At 40.5% G+C, this 20,665-nt stretch overlaps 1 protein-coding gene across 4 annotated transcripts in view; it reads left to right on the forward strand.

The window, feature by feature from the left end:
• JARID2 (jumonji and AT-rich interaction domain containing 2) overlaps window positions 1–20,665 on the forward strand; it is a 282,451-nt gene that overhangs the window by 150,704 nt on the left and 111,082 nt on the right. For 3 of the 4 annotated variants that reach the window (XM_084872717.1, XM_084872716.1, XM_084872715.1), the window contains one exon: window positions 19,989–20,130. In XM_084872717.1, the coding sequence (XP_084728843.1) occupies window positions 19,989–20,130 (142 nt within the window). Of the gene's footprint in view, window positions 1–9,549; window positions 9,675–19,988; window positions 20,131–20,665 lie in introns of those variants that run through there. The other variant, XM_084872718.1, reaches the window with a different exon arrangement.

Here is a 20,665-nt window from a genome sequence, read left to right on the forward strand (position 1 = left end):
GTTCATTTGAAATTGTCCCAGAGGTTTCTTACACTATTTTCAACTTTCTGGATTCTCTTGTCTTTTTGCTTCTCCAGAGGAGTGTCCTCTGGTTCTTTGTGTTCCAAATCTTTATCTTGATTTCTGTGATCTTCCAGTCTGTTTTTCGGACTCTGTATAACATTTTTTTATTTTAGACAATGTATTCTTTATTTCGAGTTGATCCCTTTTCATATCCTCATAGGTCTCATTTATTTTATCGGCCTTTTTTAGGAAATTCTTGAAAAACCTTATAACTATAATTTTGAACTCAGTGTCCATTCTTTTACTTTCCTTCATCTCAATCCTTTGTGTCCTGCCTCTTCTCTGCATTTTAGCCGCTTCCCTGATTTGATGGAATAGTTTTGTGTGCTAGATGTTCTGGTAGAGCCCAGTAGCACTGCCTTTCCAGTTACTTGAGGTGTACAGTCTTGGTGCAGCCCTTTGTGGACTGTGTGTGTAGTTTTGTTGTTAAGCCTTGCTTATTGTTGGTATCACTGGGAAGCGTTGATCTCCAAGCAAATTGGCTGTGGGGATCAGCAGTGTCTCAGCGAGGAGGGCTCCTGTGCTCTGCTTGGATGGGGCGGAATCTCGGGGTGGCACAGACAAGCTTTGCTTCCCCACCAGTCCCACCTTAGGAAAGTCCTATTAGCAGTGAGTCCTGCAACATTAGTTGCAGTTGCTCACACCTCTTTGGTATAAGCGCAGACAAGCTTTGTTGCTTGTTAGTCCCGCCTAGAAAAGTCCTATTCGTGGTGAGTCCTGCAAGATTGGTTGCTGGCGTGTGCAACTCTTGGGTAAAAGCTGTTCTCAAGTTTTGCTTAGTCCCTGACAGCCAATTTTTTTCCCCGGCTCAGAGTTGTCTCTCAGTGCAGTTGGGAGTTTTTTCCCTCCCAAACGAGAAAGCCAGCCTCCTGGAGGGCTTCTGTGTTCCGCTTGAATGGGGCAGAGTCTCCGGGTGGTGCAGACAAGCTTTGCTTTCCCGTCAGCCCCTCCCTACGAGGTTTTGGTTCCTGAGTCCTGCAGTAATGGCCGCTGGCTTCACCCACCTCTGAGAGATCTCTGTCCACTGCCTGACAGTCTGGCCTCTCCCTGACTGGGTCCATCTATTAGAGCAATAGGGTTGTTTTGTTTTCCTCCCAAACAAGAAAGCCAGCCGCGCGTTAGCTATGCGCCCTCTCCCCGCACCGGGAGTAAGCCAGCAGCGAACTTGGTGGCTGACTTTTCGCATGCACAGTTCACTGCACCTTCACAGTTCCTGAGGCTCAGCGTCCCTTCTCTCCCCTTCCCAGATGGTAGAGCCTCCTCTTAGCCAGCCGTCCGGCGCTTTAGGGTGATGTCTTCCCTGTTTTCCAGTTGTAAATTCAAAATTGTTGTGGTGGGCTGCATTCAGGTGTCTACCCTATGCCGCCATCTTTGTTTCTCCTCCTCATCGATGTTTATATCCTTCTCTCCCTTTCCCTTCCTCTTTAATAAAAAATATATTAAAAATAAAACATTGCACTTTTCCTTATGCTAATAAGTTTTGGAAAATATGATTTGCAAGAAAATTATGTAATAATTTTAATAAGTTATGTTTCATATTTAGCAGTAGTCTCTGTATGGTAAATGAGACTTTTAAGAAAAATTCCATGAATATTGCACACAGAATTAAGTGACTGATCTAACTTTATAAAAAAAAGTAGAAGGATTGTAGTTATTTTGTCTTTCATTTGAACATGTTAATAACAAAATATGTTTATCTAAATAGAATATAAAAGGTTAAATACTTTCAGAAAGATACAGAACAGCTTTACAGACAAATTATTGACTCCAAAACACAGAAAACTTTGGAATTGAAGGGCTTAAATGCCTAGAAATGTGAAGGTTATTGTTAATTTTATGAACATTCTAATTTTATTTCACCTGAAAATTTGAAGGTTATTTTTCCAAGAATTTTTCATTTTGATTAGCGTATTCCAAGAAATAGGTTTATTATGAATTACAGAGGTTGTTCTTAGCAAAATACTTTTAAATCCAAAGAAATAATTCTGGGAACTATTTTTCTCCTCAGGAAGAGAAAGGGGAGGGGGTTAGTTATAGAATGAGACCTTCAAGGTAGCAACCTTCGGCTTATGAAAGCCTAAAATGGCTTTTACGTAGCAGCTTACTCTTTCAACAGCCTTTATTAGGCCTAAGCCATTTTCTTTAGGTATGGACTAGGTTTTGGTGGGCAAGAGTAAATCCTCTTGGTTATGGAACATGATAAGTCTATATTTGCTTGTCACTGTGAGTATTGCATTAAAATAGCACCTGTAGAGCGGTCGGTGTCACTGAAGGCTGACAGAATGAGAAGCAGGAGCTTTCTAGGTAGATGGAGAGGAGAGAATATTCTAAAAGAGGAAATAGCATGTGCAAAGGCACTGAGGTTTGAGAGTTCAAGTAACGAAGAGAATGTATCATTTGCCATACATGCAGAACCTAAGCTAGCTGTCTTATCGAATGTTATCATGAAATTTCATCAGGTTTGAAAACCAAAGCACTGCTAGTCAGTCTGTTGCATGGGTCAGGAAGCTAATGCAGAATAACTTTTTTTTTTTTTTTTAAATAGACACAGATAAAATTTAAACTAGTAAAAGAAGCAACAAAATAATGAAACTGGTTTGAAATCCTTGCTCATAAACCTGTGTTTTTCTTATTAATTTCTTAGTATTATTTTTTAAAAGTGAAATGCTGAATTCCAAACTTCAAAAAATTGTTGGTACACATTACCAAGTGTGACTGTCTGGAAATAGTTTATCAATTTATTTCCATGCTAGCAGTATTTGGGAGTATAAATATTGTCAAAATCCGAGGTTTGAAAAGGTGATCAGCCACTCTGCAACAGTGACCTGAGTCAGTGTTCCATTTCAGTCCTTTGTAAACAGTTTTCCATTATTTATTATTCTTCAGTAGGTAAAATAGCCATCTTGAGATTCTATTTGAACTTTACTTTATGCTATTTAGCTTATGTTTTCAGAATAACCTCAATGTTGATAATCTTTTAATTGGCATCATCTGTTAGACCTTTTAAAATTTATTACCTGAATCACTTTAAAATATATTAACAGCCAAAATATATTTTATCTTGTTTGTCTTTATAACAAAACTAGAGGCCAAGTGCACAAAATTCATGTACGGGGGTGGGGTGTTGGGGGAGTGTTCCTCAGCCCAGCCTCCACCCTCTCCAATATGGGACCCATCGGGGGATGTCGGAACAGGGATCCTGCTTAAACTGGCAGTTGGAGCTGGTTCCCAATCGCTTGCCTGCCTGATTGTCCCTAACTGTTTCTGCCTACCAGCCTGATTACCCCCTAACCACTCCCTTGTCAACCTGATTGATGCCTAACTGCTTCCTTGCTGGCCCGTTAACCCCCAACTACCCTCCCCTACTGGCCTGGTTGCTCCCAACTGCCTTTCCCTGCCTGCCAGGTTGCCCCCAACTGCTCTCCATGCTGGCCATCTTATGACCACATGGGGATGGCTATCTTGTGACCATATGGAGGTGGCTATCTTGTGCGAGGGCATGACAGTTGATTTGCATATCACGGTTTTATTATGTAGGATAATTTACAGTATATATTGAACAAAAATTCTGGTTAATTAACACCAAAGTTTATTATGGCACACTATATAGATAGCACTTGCTATATACTATCAATCCTTTTACATATGCAATTGGCCTTAATTTAACCCACCATGGTTGCCCTTATATTAATTGTGACAGATGAGGAAACTGAAGCATAGAGCCCTTTTGGGGTTTCTCTTTGAAGTTTATACAGTTAAGTAAAACTAGTATTAGAACCATGCCACCTTGTCTGTACTGTGCTGTGTACAGTGAACCACCTGGGTTCTTAGTGCTAGATGCTTACCAATAAACCAGCTCTTTTTCCCTTTCTTCTTTTTAATTTAATAAATCTTTATTGCTCAAATTATTATAATTGTTTCTCCTTCCCCCTCCCCTCATAGCTCCCTTCCACCCTGTTTCCTTCACACACCGCCCGCCCCCCCCCCCCCCCATCTGCCCTTACCCTCCCCCCATTGTCCTCATCCATAGGTGTACTATTTTAGTCTAGTCTCTCCCTGCACCCCTCACACCCTTTCCACCTGATAATTATCAATCCACCCCCTTTCTTTGCCCCTGATTCTATTATATTCACCAGTTTATTCTGTTCCTCAGATTTTTAATTCACTTGATTTTTAGATTCACTTGTTGATATATATGTATTTGTTGATCATAATTTTTATCTTTTTTCTCTTCTTAAAGAATACCTTTCAGCATTTCATACAATACTGGTTTGGTGGTGATGAAGTCCTTTAGCTTTTTCTTATCTGTGAAGCTCTTTATCTACCCTTCAATTCTGAATAACTTTGCTGGGTAGAGTAATCTTGGTTGTAGGTTCTCACTATTCGTCACTTCCAGCTTTTTTTCTAATTAAAAAAGTCTGACAGAACATTGTCTTTTCTGATGATAGCCTTTTGAGTTTCCTGGTTTAAGTGCAGTGCCATTTCATTGATATTAGTGAATAAACCAAGTTTGTTTCACCAGTTACTATATAGTTACCCAGCCTAGATCTTCGTACTCTGTTCTTATAATTATTGGTATTATTTTATAATTGTACAGTGTGGCCTTGAAGTCAAGTTGGCTATAGAGCCAGCCACATGATTATACAGTTAGTTGAGCGCTGTTAGTGCTTCAGGAATTAACCAAACCTTTTTGGAAAGAGTCCAAGTCAGACTCCATGTGCACCTAATTCTGCTTGGTATATTGCCAGTATATTAACTCTCATTTAAATATTCTAACAAGTAATGTTTGTTTATATTATGGCAGCTGCAGTAAAGTACCCCACTTCATTAATATTTTTGAAAGTCAAATATTAGCAGGCCTAGGTCATATGATCAATACTATGTAATTTAGTTCAAATAACAAATATCTTTGTGAAAACATGACTAATGCAGTGTGATCATTAAAATTCTTCTATTTGGAAATTTCTCAGACTCTAAAACCTTGTGCACTTCTCTCACACAGGGCAATCCACTGTTCCCCCACCCCTCCTTTATGCTAAGCATTTTTTTTGGGGGGGGAATTATTGTAAGTTGCAAAGAACTAAAATGCTAAGGTGCTACTTTTGTAAGCAGTAACTTGTATGGGTAGCAGGAAATTAGAACTTTTGGAGGGAGATCATGAATGATAAGGAATGTTCTATGTCTTGTTCCAACTCTGTAAAGTCTGTCTCTCCTTTATATGATGGGCCCTAGCTCTCAATGTACACTGCCTTCCTTGATTTGATACACGAATTAAACATGGTCTTAATACTTCTGAAGCAGTAGGTTCTTTAATTAATCAACACAGAGTACTATTATACATCCGAATTTGATTAAGTCATGCAAATGAATCCACTGTCATTTTATCTTATTAAATTGGGGTCTGCTCCAGTCATATATTTTTAAAATATGAAGTGTATTCAGTGGGCTGCTGGAGTTGGCCCGGCTCAGAGGTAATAAAATGGCTATGCACATAGGTAGGTCATTGATTCTGAAGCTCTTACCAGCAAAATATGTCCTTAGATGTCCTGGTGTTTAGGTGATAATTAGATGGGATGGCTGCCATGTACCTGGCTGGCATTACTGCATTTCTTAGGAAAAGGAGATCTTTCTAAAATTCTGTTCTCTTCTGAAGTAGCAATTGTAGTGCCTTGTTCTCTGGAGCCTTGAGTAATAGGAGGTCTTTATATTTAAACATTTAGGTATACAGTGATAACACTGCTGGTGCACAAGCAAAAAGTGACACCTGCTTTGGAAATTGATTTGACCTTAACTTATAAATTTGAGTATTTGCATATTGAAGAATTTTCAATAATTCCATTCCTAGGTATGTATCCCAGAGAAAGACTAGTACCTGCTTTTTAGGGGATAAACAGAAGAAAGTTTGCAACATGGTTCGTGATAGCAACAGACTGGCAATACTTTAGAACACATGTGTCAAACACAAGGCCCGCGGGCCAAATCCAGCCCGCCAGGCCTTGCAATGTGGCCCGCACCGCGCTGTCATCACTGCACTCCGCTGTCAGTTTATGACATTGTCAGTTTATGACTGTTCAGTAAACCATTCGGCCCGCGATTTAGGCTGGATTTTAGATTTTGGCCCCTTCTCTGATTGAGTTCGACACCCCTACTTTAGAACAAGATAATCAAAATAAATTGTGGAATATTCATTCAATGATAAACAATACTGAAAATGGATGGGTAAAGTGTAAGCAAAATCATGGATGGATCTTAGTAACCTAAGGTCGAGGTGGGGAAAAACAAGTTCCCAGGGAGTAAACATGATATGATGTTCTTTTTGTGAAGTTCATAATCAAGCATAGTGAAATAAAATACTATTTAGGCCTACATATTTGTGCCATACCTTAAAAATAATTATATAGTAAGGGGAAAGAACAAAGCTAATGTTTTAGTAATTGGGTTTGACTGTGGACTGGCAGATATACTCTCTTTTTTAAATTTTTATTGTAAAGTAAACAAAACGGGGAAGACTGAAGTTGATAATATTGGAGAAGTCTAAGAATTGGGACTTGTTCTGATCTTTGACCATTAAAGCTTAGCTACTGGTATTGTCAATCGTATTAACTTGGAATAAAGAGAGAGTGCTTGCCAGACTCACCCTTTATATCCTCTCTTCTTTTCAGGCTTTAAATAGTGAGGGTTGTGTTGCTGTTCTTAAACTGAAACTAGCTCTCAGTTTTATTGTGTATGTCCTCTTGGATGTTGTTAGTCTGTCTGGAACTGTTGATATGTTCCTCTTTGGTAAACCAGTATTTTATCTAAACAGTCCAAAACCTACAAACCTTCATTGGCAAGAGTTTTCCGACTCTCCTTCCTGACCCAGCAGCAGATCACAGGCCAGAGTTGGACACCCGGAGCTACCTAAGCATCTATTTTAATAAATACTGAGAGCAATCAGATGCTAATAATAGTTTTGGGAGTAAAAACAGCCTGGGCCAATGTCCTGTTAGGTCTTGCCTTTTTCATTTTAAATACCTTGTTACCATGTTAGCTAATGGGAAGAGAAAGCAGCGGTAAAGTTGGGAGAGTACTGCTGATGGTTCCTGCACACTCCTGTCAGATGATTGGGGATAAGGAACCATACAACACCCTCAAGCTTCATTTCTGGCCAGTTGTTTCTGTCTTATGGTTTCTACTTTCTTACTAACCTTTCCCCAGAATTATTATACATTCAAATATTTGTCTCTTATTTCCCTTCTAGTTCTCTCTTTTGGGTGCTTTTGATTAGTGAAGGCTCCAATAGACAGCTCCCAACAGAAAGAAGAGGAAAAAAGCCAAATAGTCATCCCTTAAATGTCCTTTAATTAACTGTGTATGACTTATACTGCAGTGGGACACATGCCAAGCAGTTGTTCAACATGATAGGAATATACTTCTCTGGAGAAAAGTCAGTGAGGGCCTGCTCTATGGGCTCCTACTGGGTTCGGAAAGATTGCAGAGGGATTTTCCAACTGTGTGTATGCTCCACAGAGAATTGTACAGTGAGGTTGTTCCAGTGTGTTACTTATCCTTGTCCCCAAAAACCACAGGATTCATGGACGGCCTTCTGTTAAGACTGTCAAAGGAATTGGCTCTGCGATCTTGTATAAGAACCATACCTGCACATGCCTTGGTTTATTCATCTTTCAAGTGGGGGATTCATTAGATTGGCCCTAAGGCCCTATCTATAATTCTGGTTGTCTTATTTATTTGTTTGTTTGTTTCCTCCCTCATCAAAGGATAATTTTCCATTGATTTTTGGAGAGAGTGGAAGAGAGAGGGAAAGACAGGGAGAAATGTCGATGTGAGAGAAACACATCGATTGCCTGGACCAGGACCCAGGCTGGGAAGAGCCAGCAACCGAGATTTGTGCCCTTGACCAGAATTGAACCCAGGACTCTCAGTTCACAGTCTGACACTCTATCCATCTACTGAGCCAAACCGGCTAGGGCCGTGGTCAGCAAAGTGCGGCTTGCAAGTCACATGTGGCTCTTTGGCCCCTTGAGTGTGGCCCTTCCACAAAATACCATGGTCTGGGCGAGTCTATCTTGAAGAAGTGGCGTCAGAAGAAGTTTAAGTTAAAAAAATTGGGCTCTCAAAACAAATTTTAATCGTTATACTGTTGATATTGGCTCTGTTGACTAACGAGTTTGCCGAACACTGGGCTAGGGCAATTCTGATTTTAAAATGGTGGATACCAAGTAGAGATTAGAGAAGACCATCACCTACCTCCGGGTATTTTTTGTTTAGATGTGATGCAGGTGGATAGGCCCTGGTGATTTGTTGGGCTTACTCATTGGTTAAATAACAACAACAGTAGCAAACTAAAAATAATAGTAAGCAGCGTTCTTCTTCCAGTTCCCTTGGATGAATCTGTTAGGAGAATTTTTAAAGTTGTGCGGGTTCTTTGAGGGTGATGCACCATCTTTTTTCCCCCTTTGGAAAAGCGTAAAGAGGAAAGTGCGGGATGGTGTTCAGAGCATGTGTTTGGGATTTTATAATTTCCAACTGAAGTTCAAAAGAATTGACTTTAAAAACCTAAAAGCTTATGAGATATGAAAGGAGATGCAAACTCCAGTTATCTGAGGCCAGGGAGCTGGCCAGCCTTGGAGTCTTGCCTTTTTCACCCTTCTCGCAGCTGCCAGGCTACAAAGCCTGTTTTGTGAAAGATCCTGAAGAAACAATGAGGGAAAACAGCTTCTATTTTATTAGATTAGATGAATTTATGTGCCTGGGGGAGGGGTGTCCATGTGTTGGGGTGGGGAGGGCAGCTGTGGCCCATGTGGTCCTCACATAAGTAACCCTGGTCGCTGGAATTGGAGGGAGGGAGAGGGTGGGCTGAAGGAGGAGCATGTGGAAAGAGATTTCTGCAGTCTGTCTGGAGAGCTGCCCAGGTTTCCCAGCCAAAAAAACAAATAAAAATAAATAAAAGGCAAGTGCTGAATGACACAGATTATGATATTAAAAAGGGATGCCATTGAAAATGTGCCATGGACCCCACCATCCGTGGGGGTGGAGTGTGTGCATGAGTGGGGGCAGTGGTCTGACAGATTGGGCTTACAGAAGTGTGGACTGCCCCCGTCAAAGGTACCCCCCACCCCACTTGCCTGTCAGAAATTCTAAAATAAGGATTTGTCTGCATTGCAGGTTGGGGAAATTGCAGGACGAGATGCTCGTCCCTCTTTTCCTTTTTTTTTTTAAATTTAAATTTATGGGGAGAGGGAAAAAGCCCCAGACCTCTCCTCTTGGGAATTAGATTCCCTCCCACTCAAATAAATAACCCACTCTCCCTGGTACGCCCGTTCCCTCTCCCCTCTCCCCTCCCTGTGCCCCTGGGCTGTCCTATTGCTGCGCGGAATCTGCACTGCCGGAATCTGCACTGCCGCCTGCTTATTACGTACTGGGAGGATTGTTGACAAGTGCTCTGGAGCCTGCCTCCCCGCGCTCTTCCTTCCTCTCTGTTTCCCTCCCTCCCTCCCTCTGTCCTCCTTCCTCTCTGTCTCCCTGCAATGTTCCGGCTCTGAGGATGGCTGCTCCACGGGTCTGTCAGGTGCAGTTTTTGGTGGCTTATCTTGAGGAACCTGGGATAGAAGGTCTGTTTCTATTAATAAAATAAAAACCAAATAGCTCTATATTTGTTTCAGGCTGGTATGGCCTTTGTTGGAGAAATAGGCCTTTTGTGGGTTTCCCTACTGGGGTCTTGATTAATCCATTATGGATGGCAAGGTGCTATGTACATGAGTATGTAAAAAGTGTTGTGATTTGCTTAATATTAATATTCTTTTAGCTTTGATATCCTCCCTAGGGGAAGTGGTGGCTCCTGCAAAGGCACTATGGAAATTTACAAGAGAGAATTAATGTCGCTCTTAAAGCATTTAGCTCTGTTGACCATTTTGGCCAAATCTGCAGTTTTAGCCAGGCTTGTGTGAATTTAGACATTTCTTTCTGGGTTCTGAATGACATCCAGCTATGGCTGGTCCCTTTATTTTATTGCCAATGAATGTGATAATTTCCAGCATTTAAAAATAGATGTTTGCTTCAAGTTAATAAGTTCATCCTTACCATAGCTTTGGTTTTCTTTATAAACAGCATGATGGTTTTATTTCCCTTCATACTATCTTGTCTTTTTCCTTGAAAGATAGAGAAAACTGAGGCATGTAAATAGATACTAAGTGATTCTAGCTTTAGACCTTAAAGCTTTAAACTTCCAGTGCTCTTGATTCCTCTGCCTTCATCTATATTTGTGTTAATACATAAAAACACGAATGAATTTTAGGAGCCCTTTATTTCAGGTGCCTCATTATTTTTACAGATTCTTGTGGCCACATGCTTGGAGCTCTGCTTTCTGTTCTGCTTCCGTTCGATTTCAGCATTGGAAAGAATAAAGGCAGTAGGCCTCTCTGAGCTTGTTACTGTCAGCAGATTTCTTTTTTTTTAATTGATCAAAAAAAATTTTTTTTTCTTTAAATAACCCACTTAATCCTTTTTCATATTCATCTGAAAAGTGGGCGTGCAGTTGTTTGGCCTAAGTGTGAGTGAGGTAATGAAGGTACTGGGAAACCTGCTCTTCCCAGTCATGCTACAGACAAAATAATGTAGAACTTCTATGGGATCCACTTGTATTGTCTTAGGAAATCAAGGAAGCCAGAGAGGTTTGGGAGTAACGTGTGACATTTACTTAGCCAAGAATTATGTTGTCAGTCAGGACACAAAGTATTTTGTATTGTGCCTATTTATCATCATAGACTAGTACACAAAACTTATTAATCTGGTGGGATTTGTTGATTTGCATTAAAGCCAGCTTTGCTCAACTTGGTAGAGATTTGCTAATAATATTTGAGAGCCTGTTTCTTTGACTAAGTTACATTTGTGTGGGGAATATGTAAGGATGGTGTGAAGCTTTAAAGATTATAAACACACACACACAACAGTTATTACTTAGAAGGTAGGCTAGCACTAGTTCTCTGATAACATCACTAGCTATCTCAGAACATTTTATATATATATATATATATATATATATATATATATATATATATATATATGGAAATCTTCTTTTGAGAAGTGCTAGTTTCATGATTTGTAAAATCGGATTTTTGCATGTCAGGTTATCTGAACATGAAACTTTAAACATGTTGGTCTCATGCTCTGCAACGATGCCATTGTTTTGTAGTTCATTTTCCACCAACATTGTCTTTAATCACTTTGCTTCTGAATGTGGAAGGCAGTCTTTGACTTCTTGGGTGTTTAGTACTGTACCATCTGAGAGTGGCATGTCCTAGAGGACCCCAAGGATTCCTGCTTTTGATGGACAGTTACAAGTGGGTTGCCCAGGTGGCCTGCACTTGACTGGTTTTGCCTGTATTAAATTATTAAGGTGTGTGGATGGGGATGGGTCTACAGGCGTTAGGATTGCTCTACAATGAGAAGTTGTTCTTTTGCATCCAATGTGGATGTTTATATTTTAATAACAATTATTGTTCAAGTTACTGTACCTTTCCTGTTTGTTGCAAAAATCATGTTAAAACTGAAAAATGAGTGAAAAGGAAGAGAGATTGTAGAGGGAGGGGAGCCCTTTCCCCAAAGAAGTAAGAGAACTGCACCCAAACGTACAGTATGTTTTGCTCACTGTGTTGTTATCAGAATTTCAGTAGCTTCTGGGTTGGTTCAGAAATCTTACCTAGAGATCATGGAGCCTTTCCACCGAGTGCTTTTTATATGGAATGAAGTTCAACCATGCTGTTTTGGCTGGCATTTTCCAGCCTTCTCTCCATGACAGGTTTTTTTTCTCTTCTTTTGACTCTTGGGAAGGACTTGCGAAGGAGAGATCTTTTGTCTTTTGATCATCTTCATTCATTTGGGGTTTATACAGCTTGAATAGGGCTGATTTCCTCATAGCAGTAATCTGGTCACTCTTCCTGTGTGTAAATGTGCATCTGTTTGGGTGGGCTCTTTCCTTTGTGCCTGAAGGTGAGGCAGTGCCTTCTGAGCTCCCTCTTCTCCCTGTTCTTGGCTTCCTTCTGGGCTCTTATCCTGCTCGACTCTCAGATTTAGCCATTTGCTTGATTCTGAAATAGGACAAAATGCTTTGGCCCAACTTTTCCACGTTACTAATTATCACTGTGTCAGGTTTTTACCTAACACTAATTCTCAAAAAATTGAACATGTGAAGGAGGTTTAGAATCCCCAAGATTTGTGTGTGTGTGTGTGTGTGGGGGGGGGGGGGGGAGATGGGAGGAAGAATATAAAGGTTTGTCTGGTGGCTGTGAATGGCTCCTATGGGATCCATTGAATCAATCTTTCTCTCCCCATCCATTTCCTACCATCCTTTTGGATGTTAAACTAACAACAACAACAACAAAAACACCATGTTTTCCCTGTGTCTTAGGACTCTTTGACCCCTGGCACTTTTTGGACTGCGTTTTCTTGGTTGGAATAGCTGATTTGAGAGTAGACAAAGGGGAGCCCAGGTCTGCTCAGGGGCCATTCTCCTGAGGGGAAGGGATAATTATTTTCCCTAAGCCGAGGTATTAAACCTCTTTCATTTGCGCTTCACTGACCATGAGTGTGACGGTGACATCATGCCTCACGATTGCCATTTGTTCCCAACACTTTCAGCATTTCGATAAGGAGAGGATGTCAGTGGACCAGCCTGGGCTTGGCTTCAATGACATCCCTGCACTGCTCACCCTCTTCCTAGAACCCTAGGACAGATGGAAGAGCTTAGCTGCTGACCCGAAAATGTATAGTTGGGTTTTAACTCCATATTCCTGTTGAACCTGTGAAGCTGGCCTGAGCAGATTTTCCCTAGCACACAAATACAATAAGCCAGCAATCCAATTTTTCTCTCAAAATTTGAGTAAAAATAGGTGTTTTCATTAGTAATGGCAGTAAGCTATGCATTCTGACTACCTCAGAGAGTTCTACCTCAACCAAGGGGGCTGCTTTTATAATTTTTCTCTCAACTCAGAGGGCTGCAGCCAACCCCATCCCCCAACACACACACTCAAGCACCCACAGCTGCTGAAAGGAAAGCTCTCTTTGGATGCTTGACTGTTTAATATGTAATGTGATACCTTGTCTCACAGTGACAGGGTGACAGACGGGCATTGGCTCCGTAACACAGAATTACCTTTTGTGCATCCCTCCTACAACAAAGCCAAAGCCATTGACTCTCCCTAATATGGTAATGCGTCTGGTGTGCTCCAGATGTTTTGGAAGCTCAGAACAGCTTCAAAGTCTCCTTGTTTTTCTTTTTTCTTTAACCCTTCCTTTTTTAAGCATTGCTTTTGTGAAATAGAAACACTACACTTCTCTTAGTTTTTATATTGAATGACATGTAGATAAGGAGGGGACTAGTGAAACATCTTTATGTCTAAAACATCTTAAGCTTACAAGGACTGTATATACATTCCAGTCCCTTTTTCAGATATTAGTGAAGAATTACCTTCTATGTGTGTTTGTGTTCTGAAATCCGTGGCTCTCGTCAGTTGCTTAGTTGAAGTTCCTTTAGCTGAAGGAGTCTTTAGCCTCCTTTATGTTTTAGTTTCCCAACCCCTCTTACGTTAAGGCAAAAGGAAAATCATGAGCAGGAATTCTTAGTATTCCCCTTTGCTGCTGCTGTTCTAGGCTTCGGAAGAAGATTGTTTCAGTGTGTGGCCTTCTCTCTTTTCATTTCTCGCTGATTTAGAAGATGGGATGAAAAGTTCCTGAATTTGATGGCAGGGTCTGTTGTATCTGAGCTCCTCGGGGTTCTCAGTCTAAGAGAATGGGCCCTGCCATTGTGGTGGATGCCTGGTCTTAGGCCTGTGGCTTGCCGCTCCTCTCAGCTGATGGAGACTAGCTGAGGTTACAGGCAGTCAGTCCCCTTTACTGCAGTGATTTGGAATTTTCAGCTCATATTTATTGCTTTTGTCAAAGACAATAGACGCAGTTTAATTTAAGTTCAACCTACTGAATATTAATAGAGGAGAACAAATGCTAATGTGGGGAGACTGAATCCTTGGGCCATTCAGTTTCCTCTGTTTAACCTCCTCTCCCCAACAAAGGTTTGTGTAGGCTGGGGGAGGGGTTTGGGAAAATAAAATCAGTTTGTGTTTGATAGAGGAGGAGATGCCTTTTCATCTTTTCTCATTTACTAACAATCATAATTTAAAAAATAGTTAGCAGGGCTTTGTTAGGGGAAGGGAAAGGGAGCATCCATTCGCTTGTCTAATATTAAAATAATGGGTATTCTGCCCTGTGGCATCATATCCCATCTTGCTGACCTGGCTCCTTTGGATCAGGCAGGCAGTAGGATTTGGATAAAAACATTCAAAATGAAAGAGGGTAGTCAGTATACTGGAGATGTTAAAAGGGGGTGTGTGTGTGTGTGTGTGTGTGTGTGTGTGTGTGTATAGGTGTGTACAAAAGAAAAAGCTCAGGTTTATCCAACCATGTAGACTAAAAATAAATGTGAATGTTCTTTGTGCTGACATACACAGGATGGTAGCACTCAAATTGAAAAAGTCATTCATATGCAGAACAAGTCAGTCTCTCTCCATCCACCCCCCCTCCTATAAAAGCTCGGAAAAGCTAAGGTCATTCAATTTGCATAACAGGCAATCAATTTCCTGGCCTGGGCCCCATTTTCCTATTCTGGAAAGTCAGTCCACAAGCTACCTCTCTTGTACTTGAAGTAATCAGTCATTGTTAATCCTTGGAATGGGGGAAATTTTGGAGCTTTTTGAAGAGATTAGCCTAGTAAGGGCTTCCGAACAATGGACCCACTACTTTTATTTCTTTTAATGTAGACCAGTCTTGCCTTAGTATTTCAGATCATCCTCATCTGTTTGCCTCACATTGGGCTCACATACAGTCCATTAAAATTCCCCATTTTTCATAAAAAATATTATAGTCCAGTTGTCCTGCCCTTGTGCTTGGACATTTGATTTTTTGAAGGGAAGAAACATTATATGCCCCTTTCTTAGATATGAACACCTTTCCCAGCCTGTTACTTATTAAAAGTCTGTATTTGTCACTAGTAGACTCCTACATCTCTGTGATAGATTTTGTAAGCAATCTTTTTTTTCACTTCACAAATTAGTGATAAAAAGTGGCAGAATGCCCATACAGAACTTTGGGACTGGGTGCCTCACCGTGTCCTGTCCAAATTTCAAATGATGGACTAGGAAACCAGAAGCACGGCGAAAATGAGACTTTTAATAACACTTTTAAGAGCGGGTTCCCATTTTACTGGATCACAACCGGCCAAGGAACATAACCTATTTATTTAGACCCTCCTCCAGTTCCTCACTGGCTGAGTACTATTTGGTCACCTGTTTCCTAATAGGTTGTCTAGGTCTTGCTGGGAGCACTGGGTTATTTAAAAAAAAAAAAAAAAAAAAAAAAAAAAAAAAAAAAAAGAGCTGGGGCCTTCTCTAGTTGCCTCCGCCCCCTGGAATCTTCCTAGGACTCTTGCTATCAGTCACATTAATAACTCTCATCCTCTCTCCCCCACATCCCGTTTGCTCTGGGGAAATTCAGCACCAGCCTGGCCACATGCTGTTTCTTTTCTGTGAAGATAAATCAGATGTGTGTTTCTTAAACTGTGAGTTGTATGGTGATAGTTTGTGCAGTATAATTGATTTTCTTAGACTTCATTCGCACTTGCCTAGAGCTTTATAGTGTTTTAAGGATATCAGGTCTCTTACGGGTTTGAACCTCGTTTTCTCCTACAATAGTGTTTCTAAAAAGGTAGTTTCTGGACCAGCCAGAGCAGCTTCAGTACCAGCTGGGAATTTGTTAGAAAAGCATAACTGGGTTGAGGACTAGGGGACTGCATTTGACAGAGATCTCCAGGTGATTTTTTACTCATGATCAAGTTTGAGAATCACTAATACTGTCTACAATCTACTGAGATTTTTCTATTTTTTTAAGAAAATATATATTTTATTGATTTTTTTACAGAGAGGAAGAGGAGAGGGATAGAGAGCTAGAAACATCAATGAGAGAGAAACATCGACCAGCTGCCTCTTGCACACCCCCTATTGGAGATGTGCCTGCAACCAATGTACATGCCCCTGACCGGAATAGAACCTGCTACATTTCAGTCCATAGGCTGACACTCTATCCACTGAGCCAAACCAGTTTTGGCGAGATTATTCTTGTTAGAAGGACAAGTGTATAGCTGTTACTGAATATCTTAACATTTCTCTGCTAAATCATTCACTCACTTGTTGCTTCCTCACTCAGAAAATACTTAAGGTCTTTTTATGTACCTAAGGGTAAGGCAGCATTTCTTCCCCACCTTCACCTAGCAGCGTCTAGTTCTTCCTTATTTCCTCCTTGATCCAAATATATTTTCAAAACCATTCGTCTCTTCCTCCATCTTCCCCCCTCTCCCTCTCCTTTCTCCTCTCTCTTCTCTCTTTCCTTTTCCTGTATTTCATTTCCCTAATGCATAAAACAGCACCAGAGGTGTGGATGCATAGAATGGACACACAGATCTCTAAGGTGAGGAAGGTAGAGGAGACTGGAAGAGATTAACCAGAGAACATGTATGCATATCCACGGACATCTACACTAATAAAAGAGTAATATGCAAATTGACTGTAACTTCAACGCCCACCAGCCAATCAGGAGCGAGTATGCAAATTTACCCAACAAAGATAATGGATTAATTTGCATACTCAGGCGCCCAGCAGGGCAGGACAGAATGCCTGCGCTATTGCCATGGCGATGAAGCAGGTATTCCGCACTGGCCCAGCTGCCTGGGCCTCTGTGCAGCATGGGAAGACAGAAGGGCAGCTCCAGGCCGGAGCAAAGGCAGTACCGGCAGCCAGGGGAAGGAAGGCATATTCTTGCACCAATCTTTGTGCATCGGGCCTCTAGTAGACAGTAATGTTGTGAAGGCCTGGTCGGGGCGGACAGTGGAGGTTGAGTGGAGATGGACAAAAGGGAGGGAAAATGGGGGACATCTGTAAACTATAATAATAAAAGCATAATATGCTAATTAGACTTGACGTCCTTTTGGACAAAGCCAGGGCTACTAGGAAATCTGGTGTTGGCAGCCAGGGGAAGGAAGGTCTACTCCTATACTAATTTTAGTATATTTGATAAAATATATCCAAACTATGTCAAATTTTGTGCACCAGGCCTCTAGTAGTTTAATTATAAAAAATTAGAAAATTGAGATAAAAAATAAACAAAAAACACCGTGCACACACACACACACACACACACACACTCACACTCTCACAAAAAAAAAAAAAAAATACACTTCTTTTTACTCCTCCTTCAACACCACTTGTCACACTGGTTTTCATGTTCTGTTTTTAGGCATAATGCAAATTCCACCTTTGATCTTCTTGCACTGGTATTGCAAGCTTGCTTGCTGGCTCCACTGAGTCATATTCATTGCCCTTCTCTATCACTTCTTCTTGCCCTATAAGTGAAAGTTTCTTCTTTGCACATACTAATAACTGGTGCAACCATGTATGCTTGTCCATCTATCTCCTCTCCCTGGAATTTAGATTTTGTTTGGGTTGCCTGTATCCCGGGCATATGGGGGTTTTAAGAAAATGAGTGGATGAATATATATTCCCTCTCTTCTTTCTTGCTTTATTCTCCTTTATGTACTTAGGTACTATTGAAATATTGGAACTCAACCAAGAGTTCACATATTTAGATTCATATCTGCTTTTTTTTCTTATTAATTTTACATACGATGCTGAACTAGAATTCTTACTGTGAATTTTTCATTTTCAAGTGTGGCAATTCATTCATCTTGTCTTCTTTTTACATATGCTACATATTATGTCCCTGGCTCGTTTCCTAAATCAGTTATCTGTATCTTCCTACTGTTTGTTGGGCTGTTTAGTTGGGCTAGTAACTCTCCTATCCACAATGTGACATTACCAAAGTGTTTTAATTTAGTGTTGATACATAAAGGTGTAATTTCAACCTACATATGTAGTTTTAGTTTTCTAGAGCTACATTAAAAAAATTTAAAAAGCAGGTAAGATTAATTTTAGTATATTTGATAAAATATATCCAAACTATATCAAGAATTAATGACATTATTAATTAATAATGAAAATGTTTTAACTCATTCATGCTAGCCACGTTCTATATGCTCAGTAATGACCACTGTAATGAGCACAGCTCTAATCTTTGAAATGTCAGCCACAGTTCTACCCTTAGACTCATAGGTTTATATACAGTTATGTCCCTTTTTGACCTCAGTGCAAACTCCCCACATTTCTCTTTCTTCGGGAAGTTGTATACATTTTCATTCCCATATTGTATTCATGACTCCCAAAGCCACATGTGTCAGTAACAGCTGCAGGATTGTATTTACTGCACTGAATTAGATTTCCAACCTCATGTTATTACAGATACTCTGAAATGATGTAAAAATAGATAACTGAAGAACTGCATGCATAAACAGGTCAAGTCCCAGGGCTTTGTTGCAGTGTACAATGTTCTTTCAGAAAATTTTAACCAATATATAGGACTGTAATCTACATAGTGTTTAGTGCAACTAACAGAACCTAAAAGGGATCTAATACAGCGAATTAAGTGTCTACAAAATTGGTGGAACATTTAGAAGAACTAAAATCAGGGGGTCACCCAGCACATTTGGCTTCGTTTAAAAGCCAAGTCCCATGACTATTTTACAGATACTGTGCTAGCATTCCTACTGATGCCCCTGAGGCTGGTGACTAGACTGTGAAATTGGGGGTCAGTTTTTGTGGACACTTTTGTTGGTATAAGCGTCCTCATGGGTAGAATCTACGTTGTATCAAGAACCTTAGATGCAAGGACATCTGAATGCTAGAAAACCCCTCAGGCTTTTTATTCAACTGTCACCCATTAATATGGTCTTAATGCATGTTAAATACTTCCATATTACAGGGCATAACCCTTCCCTAGGAACTTTCTCCAGTATAATTACACATGCTGGGCCTCTACAACTCCCTCTTCTACATGGTGCTATAAATGTAGTAATAGATAGTCCTGATACTTTAAGACAGTCAAAGGCAAATATGGTGACTGTCTAATATAATGGACTAGAGGCCTGGGGCACGAAATTCGTGCACTTGGTGGTGGTGGGGTCCCCTAAGCCCGGCCTGTGCCTGCTTGTAGTCCAAAAGCTCTTGAGTGATGTCCAACTGCAGGCTTAGGAAGTGGGCCTAAGCCTGCAATCTGACATTGTTAGCACTGGCTTGGAGTTGGGAGAGGCTCCCACCACCGTCACTGCGTTTGTGAGCCATGAGCCCGACTTCTGGGAGCACACTGATCACCAAGGGGCAGCTCCTACGTTGAACGTTTGCCCCTGGTGGTCAGTGCACATCATAGTGACCAGTTGTTCTGGCATTCAGTTGATTTGCATATTATCCTTTTATTATATAGGATTGCTATGAAGAGGAAGTTGGGTAGTAGGATTTCTAGTTAATAACTAAGATATGGTTATACAGTAATGACACTTTTTCTTATATGGCAGGTACTAGTCCCTGAAGGCAATTCCAAAAAGGACTTCATTATATTTCTAGAGTAAATATTTAGACCTTCAAGGTTAACTAGTTTGAATTGGTAATACTTGAGATGCCTTTCTTCTCTTCCACTCCCAGCCCTAAAAGATATTTATGTACTTAAAGAAGAATCCTTCAGTATATTATTATAATTAAAATTTTCTGCTTGAATTTTTTTTTTAACTATTAAAATTGTTTAATTTGTTAGGCATTCACTCTTGTAAAAGGTTCAAATTAGATGAGGTATGATTTTTCTCTCTCCCCATTCAAAAGAGCTATTTGCCTTTAAATTCTTCTCTATCAATCACAAGCCATTGTGTAGGGTTAACTGTGGTAAAGTGCTGCTTCCTGATGTCATGTGTTTAAGTGTTTGTCCTCTTTTCTCACCCGTAGGGCTCCTTGGTAATGGCCAGTCTAAGGGATTAGGACCAGCATCAGAACAGTCAGAGAATGAGAAGGATGATGCATCCCAAGTGTCCTCTACTAGCAACGATGTTAGTTCTTCAGATTTTGAAGAAGGGCCGTCGAGGAAAAGGTTAGTACTCAAGACTGAAAGTATTGGTGCTTTAAACCAGGGACTGCAAAGGAGCCGTCAGTTTTTGTCACATGGAAACAAACTTGGGCCCATTCACGCAGTCTCCTGGTTTTTCATAGAGGAGTCAAAGTTCTGAATTTTTATATTAAATGTCCTGGTATCAAAATATAGTCCATTAATTATAACTGAAAATAAATACACTCAAAAAATGGTATGGGCCAAATAAAACATGTTATTGCCATAAAAAATGGCCAGAGTTACCAATGTGTAATTCTTATATTTATTTTTATTGATTTTAGAAAGAAAGGGAGAGGGAAAGATTGATAGAAACATCAACGATGAGAGAGAATCATTGATTAACTGCCTTCTGCACACCCTGTAGTGGGGATCGAGCTCACAAGCCTGGCACGAGCCTTGACTAGGAATCAAGCCCTGACCTCCTGGTTCATAGGTTAATGCTCAACCACTGAGCCATGCCTGCCAAACCTGCCTTATGTTTATTTTAATAGATTTTTTATTAGTAGTATTTCTTGAG

The sequence above is a fragment of the Pipistrellus hanaki genome, assembly GCF_964339955.1.
Source record: "Pipistrellus hanaki genome assembly, chromosome: 2".
Taxonomy (NCBI): domain Eukaryota; kingdom Metazoa; phylum Chordata; class Mammalia; order Chiroptera; family Vespertilionidae; genus Pipistrellus; species Pipistrellus hanaki.